A 14,048-nucleotide genomic window follows, 5' to 3' on the forward strand; every position below is an offset into this window, starting at 1 on the left:
CTGTGGAAGACATTAGTAACATCCTGGACAGTCAGAGGCTCCAGGAAGTAGAGTTCGATTTAGTTAGCGTTACTAGAGAAATTGTGCTAGGCAAACTAAACGGATTAAAGATTGATAAATCTCCCGGGCCGGATGAAGTGCATCCACGGGTTTTGAAAGAGGTGGCTTTGGAGATTGTAGATCCATTGGCGATGATCTTCCAGAAATCGATAGACTCCGGAGAGATTCCAGAGGATTGGAAAGTCGCAAATGTGGTTCCGCTGTTTAAAAAAGGTGGGAGACAGAAAAAAGGAAACTATAGGCCGATTAGCCTGACGTCAGTGGTTGGGAAGATATTAGAGTCGATCCACAAGGATGAGGTGATGAAATACAGAGATGCACAACAGGGTAGGTCTTAGTCAGCATGGTTTTTTAAAGAGTAGAACCTTCCTGACCAACCTATTAGAGTTTTTTTGAAGAAATCTCGTAGGATAGACAAAGGAGAGGCTGTGGATGTTATCTATTTAGATTTTCAAAAGGCTTTTGATAAGGTGCCGCATGTTAGGCTGTTAAATAAGATGAGGGCCCATGGAATTACAGGGAAGTGATTAAACTAGATAGAGAAGTGGCTGATGGGCAGGAAGCAAAGGATTGAAATTAAGGGTTCCCATTCTGGATGGCTGCCTGTAACTAGTGGTGTTCCGCAGGGGTCGGTCTTGGGGTCGCTACTGTTTAAAATTTATATTAATGATCTGGATTGTGGTATAAATGGTTTTGTGGCCAAATTTGCAGATGACACCAAGATAGGTGGCGGAGTAGGAAATGTATTAGAAACCGTAAAGTTGCAGAAGGATGTAGACAGATTAGGAGACTGGGCAAAATTATGGCAGATGAGATTTAACATAGAGAAATGTACAGTTGTACACTTTAGCAGTGGAAACAAACAGGCAGAATACTATTTGGATGGGGTGAAAATTCAGGCCTCGGAGGTGCAAAGGGACCTGGGTGTCCTCGTGCAGGGAAACCTGAAAGTTAATGGCCAAGTGGGATTGGTCGTGAAAAAAGCGAATGCTCTGTTGGCCTTCAGTTCAAGAGGAATAATGTACAAGAGTAGAGAGGTGTTGATGAGGCTCTATGGGGCACTGGGGAGACCTCATTTGGTGAACTGTGTGCAGCTTCGGGCCCCCTGTCTTAGAAAGGATGTGATGTTGTTGGAGAGGGTGCAGAGGAGATTTACTAGGATGATTCCTGGAATGCAAGAAGAGCATTTGGCAGCTCTTGGGTTGTATTCATTGGAGTACAGGAGAAGGAGAGGAGATCTCGTAGAGGCATTTCGTATTTTGAAAGGTTTAGATAGGGTGGATGCGGGTAAGATGTTTCCCTTGGTGGGTGAATCGAGGACAAGGGGGTCATAGTCTGAAAATTAGAGGTTATCCATATAAAACAGAGATCAAGAAGAACTTCTTTAGCCAGAGGGTCATGGATCTGTGGAACTCACTGCCGCATACAGCAGTGGAAGCCAGATCACTGGAAGTATTTAAACAAGAAATAGACAAGTATCTCATGAGTGAGGGCATCAAGGGATATGGGAAAAAGGCCAGAAATTGGAACTAGTGTAGAGTAGCTTAGTGTAGATTTGTGGAACAGACTTGATGGGCCGAGTGGCCTGCTTCTGTTCCTTTGTCTTCTGATCTTGTGAAAACTTTTCCCCTTTCATCCTTAACCCATGTCCTCTGGTTTGTATTTCACCCACCCTCAGTGGACAAAGCCGACCTACATTTACTCTGTCTGTCCCCCTCATAATTTTAAATATCAAATCTCCCCTCATTCTTCTGCGCTCCAGGGAATAAAGTCCTAACCTGTTTAACCTTTCCCTGTAACTCAGTCTCTGGAGTCCGGACAACATCTGAGTAAATTTTCTCTCTCAATTTTGCTGTTGTACCTGCCATCAACAAGTTTGTGTGTCAAGACCTTCCCGCATGCTTTTCCAGATGTGAGGAGACTCTTTCCAGCTGATGCACTCAGATGCTGGGTCAACTACCAAGACAGCGTAGTAGAGATCAGAAATAATATATGGTTCAATCACTCGGATGGGGTTCCCAACAGCCGCTGAGAGCTGGAGCAACAGATAGGCTCTAATATATGGATCAGATATGGATCTAATTCTGGGGAATTAACCTGGTCAGAGGGCGGACCTCTCAGTGGTGAGAGCGACCACAACTTCCTTTGCTTCAGCAGAGCTATGGATAAGGATAAAAGCGGACAAAATGGGTACATGTTTAATTGGGGAAGGGCGAATTATGAAGGGATGAGGCAGGAACTAGCGACGATAAAATGGAAACATGTTCATGGGTGAAAGCACAGAAGTAACGTGGCGGAGGTTAGGGACCACTTGTGCTGAGTTCAGGATAGGGTTGTCCCACTGGAACATTAGGGTAGAAAAAGGGAACTGTGGCTGACAAAGAATTTGAGACAGTATGTGTAGGGGAAGATGGAAATATAATTAGATGTAGGAAACAGGAAGGGCTCATGAGAAGTAAATGTTTGCAGGAAAGAGCTTAAGAAAAGACTTAGGAGAACTTGAGGAGGCCTTTGGTAGAGGTTGGATTAAGGAGAATGCCAGGGTGTTCTATGCATATGTGAAGAACAGAAGGTTGATGAGAATGAAGGTGGGGCCACTAATGGATGAAGGAGGCAATGTGTGCTTGGAAGCGGAGGAGGTTGGGGACGTCCCAAATGAATTCTTTGCTTCAGTATTCACAAGAGAAAAGGACCTTGAAGAGGGTGAGGTGGGAATTGAACAGGCCTGTGTGCTGGATAATATGGAGATTAAGGACGAGGAAGTTTTGGATCTTCTTAAAAACATAAAGATTGATAAGTCCCCAGAGATGGATGCAATCTACCTCAGGCTGCTGTGGGAAGGAAGAGATGAGATAGCTGGGGCAGTGGCTACAATCTTTGAATCCTCTTCATCTCAGAGGAGATGCCGGAGGATTGGAGAACGACAAATGTAGTCCCTTGTTTAAAAAAGGTAATATGAGAATCCTGGGAATTATACACAGGTGAGTCTGACAGCAGTGGTGTTGAAACTATTGGAGAAGATTATAAGGATGGAATCTATGAGCATTTGGAGAAGTCCAGTCAACTCACGGATAGTCAGCAGGGCTTTTTGAAGAGAAGCCCAAGCCTCATTAGTCTGACTGAGTTTTTTGAGGTGATAACAAAAGAAATTGATGATAGTTGGTCGGTAGATGTGGTCTATGTGGATTTTAGTAAGGCATTTGACAAGATTTCCCACGAAAGACCTTCAGAAAGTCATGAGGCTCGGGATCAGTTCAACCTTCTCTGTGTGGATAAATAATTGGCTTGTAGGAAGAAAGCAGAGAGTAGTAGTGGAAGAAAAGGATTCTGCCTGGAGGTCAGTGACTAGTGGAGGGGCCACAGGGATCTGTTCTGGGACCCCTGCTCTTTGTGATTTTTATAAACGACCTGAATGAAGAGGTGGAATGATGGGTCAGTAAGTTTGCAGATGATACGAAGGTTGGAGGAGTTGTGGATGGAGCTAAAGGTTGTCGAAGGTGACAAGAGGATATAGACAGGATGCAGAGTTGGGTGGAGAAGTGGCAGATGGATTTCAATCCGGATAAGTGTGAGGTGATGCATTTTGGAAGGACAAACCAGAAGGCTGGGTACAGGAGTATTATGTTCAGTTCTGGTCACCTTGTTACAAGAAGGATGTGGAAGCAATGGAGAGGTGGCAGAGGAGATTTACTAGGATGTTCCCTGGATTGGGAAACAAGTCTTATGAGGCAAGGTTAGCAGAGCTGGGACTTTTCTTTTTGGAGCATAGAAGGATGAGAGGAGACTTGATAGAGGTCGACAAGATTATGAGAGGCAGAGATAGGGCAGGATCAGCAAACACCAGAGGACGTCTACAAAGTGAAGGAAGGGAAGTTTAGGGTAAACATTTAGTGGACGCCATCAGAAATGTGAAAAAACCTCCTGTTGAGAAGGAGAATCAGAGGAGATGAGCCAGTGGGAATGGCAGCCAGGTCAGGGGAACGCTCCTCTTCCAGAATGTGGGTCATCAGGGAAGTCGGCAGTGTCCATGATGGCTTCATCTGCAAGAACCACATCCGGCTGCAGCTCCTGACAAGCCGAGTTCAGGAATTGGACCTGGTGTTGAAGGAACTTCGGATCATTCAGGAGGTAGAGGGTGTGATAGACAGGAGTTACAGGGACACTGTCACACATAAGGGGCAGGAGGAGGGTAGATGGGTGACATTCAGGAGAGGGAAAGGTGAAAGTTTGAGAGTACAGAGTTTGTATGTTCCTGTCAGGATTAAACGTGAAGTTAGCAGGCAGAGGGAACCTTGGTTTTCGAGGGATATTGGGGATCTGGTTCAGAAGAAGAGAGAGGTGTATAACATGTATAGGCAACACAGAGCAAACAAGGTACTTGAGGATATAAAAAATGCAAAAAAAATCCTCACAAAAGAAATAAGGAAGGTTAAAAGAAAAGACATGATGTTGCTTTGGCGGAAAATCCTCAGGGTTTCTACAGGTAGATTAAGAGTGAAAGGATATTAAGGGACAAAATGGGTCCCCTTGAAGATCAGTGGTGGCTTTTTCTGGAACCAAAAGAGATGGGGAAGATCTTAAACGTTTTCTTTTCATCAGTATTCACTCAGAAAATGGGAACAGGGTCAAGGGAAGTAAGGAAAATGAGCAGTGAGGTCATGGAACCTGAACAGATTATAGAGGAGGAAGTGCTTTCTGTCCTAAAGAAAATAAGGGTAGATAAATCCCCAGGGACTGACAAGATATTCCCTCAGACCTTGAAGGTGAGTGTAGAAATTGCAGGGCCCCTGGGAGAAATATTTAAAATGTCCTTAACCACGGGGGAGGTGCTGGAGGAGTGGAGGGGAGTTCACATTGTCCTGTTGTTTATAAAAGGCGCCAAAAGTAACCCTGGAAATTATAGGCTGGTGAGCCTGACATCAGTAGTAGGTAAATTATTGGAAGCTGTTATAAGAGATCAGATATACAGTTATTTGAATAACCAGGGACTGATTAGTCAGCATGACTTTGTGCGTAGTTGGTCCCACAGAGGTTAGTCAGGAAGGTTCACTCACTAGGTATTCATGGTGAAGTAGTGAACTGGATTTGACAATAGCTGGACGGGAGAAGTCAGAGAATAGTGGTAGATGATGCTTCTCAGACTGGAGGCCTGTGACTAGAGGCACCTCAGGGATCGGAGCTGGGACCATTGTTGTTTGTCATCTCTATCAATGACCTGGATGATAATGTGGGAAATTGGATCAGCAAGTTTGCAGGTGACACTAAGATTGGAGACGTTGTGGACAGTGAAGAAGGTTTTCAAAGTTTGCAGAGGGATCTGGAAAAATGGGCTGGAAAATGGCCGATGGAATTTAATGCAGACAAGGGTAAGGTGTTGCATTTTGGAAGGACAAACCAAGAAAGGACATACACTGTGAATGGCCAGGATGTGAAGAGTGGGGTAGAACAGAGGGATCTGGGAATACAGATAATTCCCTGAAAGTGGCATCACAGGTGGATAGGGTTGGAAAGAGAGCTTTTGGCATCTTGGCTTCATAAATCAATGTATTGAGACCAGGAGTTGGGATGTTATGGTAAAGTTGTATAAGACATTGGTGAGGCTAAATTTGGAGGATTGTGTGCAGTTTTGGTCAGCAAACTACAGGAAAAGATATCAATGAGATAGAGAGAGTGCAGAGAAGATTTACTAGGATGTTGCCCAGACTTCAGGAACTGAGTTACAGGGAGAGATTAAACAAGTTAAGACTTTATTCCCTGGAGCATAGAAGAATGAGGGGAGATTCGATATTTAAAGTAATGAGGGGGACAGACAGAGTAAATGTAGATCGGGTTTTTCCACTGAGGGTGGGTGAGATACAAACCAGAGGACATGGGTTAAGGGTGAAAGGGGAAAAGTTTAGGGGGAAGACAAAGGGGAACTTCTTCACACAGAGAGTGGTGAGGGTGTGGAACGAGCTGCCAGCTGAGGTGGTGAATGTGGGCTCAATTTGAACATTGAAGAAGAATTTGGGCAGGGACATGAATGGGAGGGAGATGGAGGGCTAGGGACTGGGTCAGAGGAACTAGGCAAAAGATTGTCATGAACTAGAAAGTCTGAGGGGTCCAGTTTCAATGCTATAATGTTCTATAGCATTGGTGAGCAGATTTGTCTTCACCAATGTTTCATACAACTTTAAAACAGTGTCCCAACTCACGGCTCTTGACTCAGTTCCCCTACCATCTGCCTTTTAAACCACCCTTTCAAATTACATGCATACTTGAGGGGTCTATGGCTCTGGACCCCAAGATCTCTCTGTTCTTCCAGACTGTTAAGAATCTTTCCATTAACCCATGTGGTGCCTTCAGTTTTGACCTTCCCAAGTACCCATCTGACTGAACTCCATCTGCCACTTCCCTATGTAACTCTGCATCCTGTCTATATCCCATTGTAATCTATGACAACTTTCTACACCATCCAAGCACCTCCAACCTTTGTGCTGTCTACAAACCTACTGACCCATCCTCCCTGCGGAACTCCACGAGTTATCAAGCTCCAGGCAGAATACTTTCCGTCTACTACTACTCTCTGATCCTATGTGTAAGTTAATTCTTAATCCACACACCAACGTGTCTCATGTCTCTCTGAATGAATCTAGCACGGGGCAACCTTGTCAAATGCCTTTCCTAAAATCCATATACGTGACATCTACCTCCATATCTTCACCAATTTCTTTGGTCTCTTCCTTAAAAAACTCAGCTCTGTCCGCCGCAATAGCGAGAGTCTCCCAGTGGCCGCCCATTTCAATACCTCATCCCATTCCCTCGCAGACATGTCTGTCCATGGTCTCATGCATGGCCAGACTGAGACCACCCGTAAACTGGAGGAACAACACCTCATCTTCCGACTGGGCTCCCTCCGACCAGATGGCATTAATGTCAATCTCTGGATTCCATTCAACCCCCCTTTGCCCTGTTGCCTTTTCCCCCAGCTCGCACATGCACTCTCTTTCTCTCTCTCTCTTCCATTTTCCCTCCATCTCCTTTCACTGAGCCAAAATTAGTTCTCACCCCTTCTCTTATCTATTTAACACCTTTTGTTGGTCTGGACCCCTTCCCCGGTCAGTCTTCAGTCTCTATTCTGATGCCTTCCTGTTCTCTGCTTAATCCTTGAGGAAGGGCTCAGGCCCAAAACGTTGGTTCTATATCTTTACCCCCAATAGAGACTGGCTGAGTTCCTCCAGCATTTCTTCTTACGTTTCACTACAATAACAGTGTCTGCAGACTGTCGCATTTCACTCCAATGAAAAATTTTCCCATTTTTCCCACCCTTATCCCTTGTCCATAGCTTTCCTTGTTATTTTCTTCCAGTTTAAAACCGTCTATGGTACGAGGAAGGTTCCCGTGGATCCTGTGGAGAACGGGACCGTGAGCCCAGCTGTGGTGTTCAGCAACGTGACCCGAGCAGTGCAGTTGCTTCAGGAATCCACCGACAAGATGCTGCCGTTGCCAGGCTCTGTCAACTCCGTCAATGCCCTGGGGCTTGTCGTGTTCTCCATGAGCTTCGGGCTTGTGATTGGAGCGATGAAGGAAGAGGGAAGAGCGCTGGGAGAATTTTTCAACTGTTTGAATGAGGCAATTCTGCGTTTGGTGGCTGTGGTCTCATGGTACAAAGTTATCCTGGTTACATGGAACGGATCATCACCCAAATTAATGCAAACCAAGTCGAACCCTCCTGTTCCCCACATTCAATCCAGAATCATCCTGTATCTAACCCTGGCAGCACTTCTAGCACCGACCAGTCTCTGTGTAAAGAAAACATCTCCCCACTCCCCACCCACCGTAAACACACATCCTCCAGTGAGTGACAATTTACCCCAGGGAGAAAGGTTCTGCTGTCTACCCTATCAATGCCTCCCATAATTTTATAAACCTCGCTCAACCTCTGACGCTCGAGAGAAAAAAAACCTCAGTTTGTCCTGTCTCTACCATAACTCCGACCCCTCTAAAGCAGGGAACACCCTGCTAAACCTCTCTGCACCCTTTCCAAAGCTACCACATCCTTCCTGCCACATCCTTCCTGCCCTGTGGTGACCCCAGAATTGCACACAGTTTTCCCAGGAGAGTCCAATGGTTATATGGTGCAACGTAGTGCGTGCCCAATCAAGCCAAGCCAACGAAACGACTTCTTCACCAGCCTGTCCACATCCCTCTGTTCATCAATGCCTGTAAGAGCCCTCCCATTATCTCTATACTGGCCTTTTACATTTGGCCTCCCCAAGGCCAACACCTCCCACCGGTCCAGATGAAACCCAATCTGCCTAGATCTCTACACGGCCCACAACTCCACCAATCATTGTCTCACCTGCAAATTTAATAACTCACCCTCAAACCTTTCATCCCACTCACATTTAGTGTCTCAAACAACAGAATCTTGACACTGATCCAGGCCGAACACCACTGGCCACAGACTCGCTAGCCTTCAGGAAGCCCTCCCACCAACCCTCCGGCTTCCATGGGCCAGCCAATTCCAAATTATCAACTCAATGGGGACATGTACCTTCTGGATGAGGCCACTGTGATAAACCTTGTCAAACACCTTCCCAAGATCCACATGGACAACATCCATTGCCCTGACCTCATAAACCACCTTCATATTTCCTGGAAAACTTTTTAGTGAGACAAGAGCTGCCCCTCGCAAAACCATGTTGAATGTCCCTCATCTGACCATGTGTTTCCAAATGTCCTCACCAATAGTTTCCCTACCACAGATGTGAGGCTCACTGGGCTACCATGTCTGTACTGTCCATAGATACATGTGTAATCATCAACCCCCCCTCCCCAATTCTTAGCCCAAAGATCAGCTGTCTTTGTCTGACCATGTGAAAGTATTATCCCCTATTTTTGGCTCCGACTGTTGCACGGCTAAGCTGCTGACTGTGGATCCTTGCCCCAACCACCCACCATCTGAGCTCCCGTCACCCCAACCTCCAGCCATCCGAGCTCCCGTCACTCTGACCACCCATCCGTCCGAACTCCCGACACCCCGATCCCTCATCCATCCAATCTCCCGTCAACCTGACCACCCTCGGTCCGAGTTCCCATCACACTGACTAATCGTCACCTGAGCTCCCATCACCCTAACCTCCTGCCATCCGAGCTCCCATCACCCTGACCACCCATCCATCCGAGCTCCCAATGCCCTGACCACCCGCCATCCAAGCTCCCGTCACCCTGACATCCTGCCATCCGAGCTCCCATCACCCCGACCATCCGTTCGTCCAAGCTCCCGACACCCTGACCACCCGACACCCCGACCACTCATCTGTTGAATCTCCCATCACCCTGACCACCCTCCGTCCGAGCTCCAGACACACTGATCACCTGACACCCCGACCACTCATCCATCCAATCTCCCGTCACCCTAACCACCCTCCGTCCGAGCTCCCATCACGCCGACCACCTGTCTGTCTGAGCTCCTAGTGCCCTGACCACCTGTCCATCCGAGCTCCCATTACCCCGAGCTCCCATCACTCTGACCAACCCGTCCGTCTGAGCTCCCATCACCCCAACCACCCATCTGCCCAAACTCCCATCAGCCTGACCACCCGTCTGTCTAAGCTCCCAATGCCCTTACCACCGTCTGTCCGAGCTCCCATCACCCCAACCACCCATCCACCTGAGCTCCCATTACCTTGACCACCCATCCCTGAGTTCTCAACACCCCAACCACCCATCCATCTGAGATCCCTAAGCCCTGACCATCTGTCCGTCTGAGCTCCCAACGCCATGACCACCATCCGTCCAAGCTCCTGTCATCCTGACCACCCGTCCACCCGAACTCCCATCACCCCGACCACTTGTCCATCCGAGCTCCCATCACCCTAACCACCCGTCCGACTGAGCTGCCTTAGCCCTGACCATCTGTCCGTCCGAACTCCCAACGCCCTGACCACCCGTCCGTCCGAGCTCCCAATGCCCTGACCACCCATTCCTCTGAGCTCCCTACACACCGAACACCCATCCATCCAGCTCCCATCACCCAGACTACCCGTCCGTCTGAACTCCCAACGCCCCAACCACCTGTCTGCCTGAGCTCCCAAAATGCCCCAACCATCTGTCCATCTGAGCTCCCAATGCCCCGACCACCCATCTGTCCAAGCTGCCAATGCCCTGACCACCCGTCCGTCCAGCTCCCATCACCCAGACTACCCGTCCATCTGAGCTCCCGACACCCCGATCACCTGCTCCTGTCATCCCGACCACCCGCTGTCCGAACTCCCGTCACCCCGCAGGTACTCACAAAACCCAAAAGTTTGACTCCGTGTAAAAGGCGACCTTTTTTGGCCCGAAAAAGTGGTCCAAAAATTTAACGATTACACGAGCAAATATGGTAGACTTTTTCCTTTCTTGATGCAAGGTATGTCAGCTGCATTCTTGTCCTCTGGGACCCCCTCCTGTTCTCTGCAACTCCCTTCTGTCCTCTGGGACCCCCTCCTTTCCTCTGGTACCTCCGCCAGTCTTCTGTGACCCCCTCCAATCCTCATGGACCCCCTCCTGTTCTCTGAGATCTGTCCTCTGGGACTCTCTCCAGTTCCCAATAAAGATGCAAAGATCTTTGAAAAGGCCCCAGCAATCTCCTCTCTTGCCTCCCTCAATAACTGGGGACACACCCCATCAGGCCCTGAGAATGCCCACCTCAATGCTCCCCCACATGCCAACATTACCACTTGGTCTCAAAATGGCCCAACATTGGACCATTTTCCAAATTATGCACCTCTCACTGTCCAAGTCCTTCACCCTGGGAATCACTGATGTTAAGTACGGATTTTGTACTTCCCGATTCCAGTGCAAATTCCCTCCCTATCCCTGAAAACTGCTTTCCTCTCCCTCCTCATCCTCCTTTCTCATGTTCACAGTGATACTCCACATCTCAGGGCCCTTTTTTGGTCTTTCTCCTTCACTGCTGGGTGGGTGGGGGTGTGTGTGTGAGACATGAAAGTAGAGGATCCATTATTATCACATAATATTACATTTAGAATGTAACAGGTGTGTGACATGTATGCGTGCGTGTGTGTGTGTGAGTGTGGGGTCCATGGGTGTGGATGGACCATGTCCCAGTGACAGGCTGCTGCTCCTTCCTTCCCTCCTCCCTTCCCTCCCTCTCCTCCCTCCTCCCCCTCCCTCCCCTCTCTCCCCTCCCCCTCCTCCTCCCTCCCTACTGCAGGTACGCTCCGCTGGGCATCCTGTTCTTGATAGCAGGGAAGATTGTGGAGATGGAGGACATGAGTGTGGTGGGAGGGCAGTTGGGCATGTACACAGTGACCGTCATTATTGGCCTCTTCGTCCATGCCCTGGTAGTCCTGCCCAGCCTCTACTTCTGCGTCACCCGCAAGAACCCCTTCGCCTTCATTGGTGGCCTGGTCCAAGCCCTGGTCACCGCTCTCGGCACCTCGTCCAGGTGAGTGTACACCAGGAGCCCACCCTGTGCTCTGTGAGGGAACAGCAGGATCCCACATCTGGAACAGGGTGATGGGGGTGGGAAGGTAGGAGGTGAGGGGATGTGGAGGGATGTAGGGGTGGGTGGGGAGGTGTGGGGTGGGAGGTGAGGGAGTAGGGGGGGTAAGAGAGTAGGGGGGTGAGGGAGGTTACTGACCCTGTGGTTTGTCAGATTTAAAAGAAAACACCGTCTGCTCATTTAATAGGCCTTTTAAAGCCCATACAGAGCCATCAACCTGAAGACCAGCCAGTAGGACCCTGCTGAGCACCACTGTGTCTCTGCTCCCCATCTCCAGGGTCCACACCAGTGACAGTGCTGCCGTTACATCAGCAGTGGTTTTTGATGCATTTACACTTACTTGAGCTCACACCTCCCTCACCACCATCGGACCCCAAACGGTCCTTCTAAGCAAAGCTATACTTTACATGTGAATGCTGGAAAGGCCGTGGATGCTGTCAACTTGGGCGTTAGTAAGGCCCCACATGGGAGATTAGTCAGGAAGGTTCAGGCGCTCAGTTTTCATGGTGAAGTAGTGAACTGGATTGGACAATGGCTGGACAGGAGAAGCCAGAGATTAGAGGTGGATGATGCTTCTCAGACTGGAGGCCTGTGACTAGAGGCACCTCAGGGATCGGTGCTGGGACCATTGTTGTTTGTCATCTATATCAATGATCTGGATGATAATGTGGTAAATTGGATCAGCAAGTTTGCAGATGACACTAAGATTGGAGACGTTGTGGACAGTGAAGAAGGTTTTCAAAGGTTGCAGAGGGATCTGGACCAGCTAGAAAAATGGGCTGGAAAATGGCCGATGGAATTTAATGCAGATAAGTATGAGGTGTTGCATTTTGGAAGAACAAACGAAGAAAGGACGTACACGGTGAATGGTCGGGCACTGAGGAGTGCGGTAGAACAGAGGGATCTGGAAATACAGATATATAATTCCTGAAAGTGGTATCATAGGTGGATGGGGTTGTAAAGAGAGCTTTTGGTATATTGGCCTTTATAGATCAAAGTATTGAGTCCAGGAGTTGGGATGTTATGGTAAAGTGTCTAAGACATTGGTGAGGCCAAATTTGAAGGATTGTCTGCAGTTTTGGTCACTGAACTACAGGAAAGATAGCAATAAGATAGAGTGCAGAGAAGATTTACTGGATGTGGCCTGGACTTCAGGAACTAAGTTACAGGGAAAGGTTAAACAGGTTAGGACTTTATTCCATGGAGCGGAGAAGAATGAGAGGAGATTTGATTGAGGTATTTAAGATTTTGAAGGGGACAGACAGAGTAAATGTAGGTCGGCTTTTTCCACTGAGGGTGAGTGAGAATCAAACCAGAGGACATGGGTTAAGGGTGAAAGGGGAAAAGTTTAGGGGGAACATGAGGGGTGATGTGGGTGACATGGGTGACATGGGTGATGGGTGTGGGTGAGGGTGTGGGTGATGGGTGATGTGGGTGATGCGTGATGTATGTGGGTGATGGGTGTGGGTGAGGATGATATGGGTGAGGGTGACATGGGTGATGTAGGTGATGGGTGACATGGGTGATGGGTGTGGGTGTCGTGGGTGTGGGTAACAGTGTGGGTGATGGGTGATGTGGGTGATGGATAACATGGGTGATGGGTGTGGGTATTGTGGGTGCGGGTTAGGGAGTGGGTGTTGGGTGATGTGGGTGATGGTTGTGGGTGACATGGGTGATGGGTGATGTGGGTGTGGGTGATGTGGGTGATGTGGGTGTGGGTGGTGTGGGTGATGGGTAATGTGGGTGACATGGGTGAGGGTGACGTGGGTGATGGGTGTGGGTGATGGGTGGTGTGGTAATGGTGTGGGTGACATGGGTGATGTTGGTGATGTGGGTGATGGGTGACGTGGGTGATGGTTATGGGTGATGTGGGTGATGCATGATTTGTGTGGGTGATGGGTGTGGGTGAGTATGATATGGGTGAGGGTGACATGGGTGACGTAGATGATGGGTGACATGGGTGATGGGTGATGTGGGTGATGGGTGATGTGGGTGATGGATAACATGGGTGATGGGTGTGGATGTCGTGGGTGATGGGTGATGTGGGTGATGGTTGTGGGTGATGGGTGATGTGGGTGATATGGGTGATGTGGGTGTGGGTGATATGGGTGTGGGTGATGGGTAATGAGAGTGACATGGGTGAGGGTGACGTGGGTGATGGGTGTGCGTGATGGGTGATGTGGGTAATGATGTGGGTGATGGGTGAGGGTGACATGGCTGATGGTTGTGGGTGACGTGGGTGATGGTTGTGGGTGATGTGGGTGATGGTTGGGGGTGATGTGGGTGATGGGTGTGGGTGATGAGTGTGGTGAGGGTGATGTGGGTGATGGGTGACATGGGTGATGGGTGTGGGTGTCATGGCTGTGGGTGAGGGTGTGGGTGATGGGTGACGTTGGTGATAGTTGTGGGTGATGGGTTATGTGGGTGACATGGGTGATGGGTGATGTGGGGTGATGGGTGTGGGTGATGGGTGACATGGGTGATAGTTATGGGT

The 14,048-nt window shown here is 48.8% G+C and overlaps 1 protein-coding gene and 1 long non-coding RNA gene across 2 annotated transcripts in view; one reads left to right on the forward strand and one right to left on the reverse strand.

The window, feature by feature from the left end:
- LOC138746695 (uncharacterized) overlaps positions 1-14,048 on the reverse strand; it is a 246,045-nt gene that overhangs the window by 223,105 nt on the left and 8,892 nt on the right. The window lies entirely within an intron of this gene.
- LOC138746603 (excitatory amino acid transporter 1-like) overlaps positions 1-14,048 on the forward strand; it is a 69,417-nt gene that overhangs the window by 10,516 nt on the left and 44,853 nt on the right. Inside the window, exons 4-5 of the mRNA XM_069904922.1 lie at positions 7,408-7,703; positions 11,264-11,497. Coding sequence (XP_069761023.1) covers positions 7,408-7,703; positions 11,264-11,497 — 530 coding nt within the window. The remainder of the gene's footprint in view (positions 1-7,407; positions 7,704-11,263; positions 11,498-14,048) is intronic.

This window comes from Narcine bancroftii, chromosome 1 (genome assembly GCF_036971445.1).
Source record: "Narcine bancroftii isolate sNarBan1 chromosome 1, sNarBan1.hap1, whole genome shotgun sequence".
Taxonomy (NCBI): Eukaryota; Metazoa; Chordata; class Chondrichthyes; order Torpediniformes; family Narcinidae; genus Narcine; species Narcine bancroftii.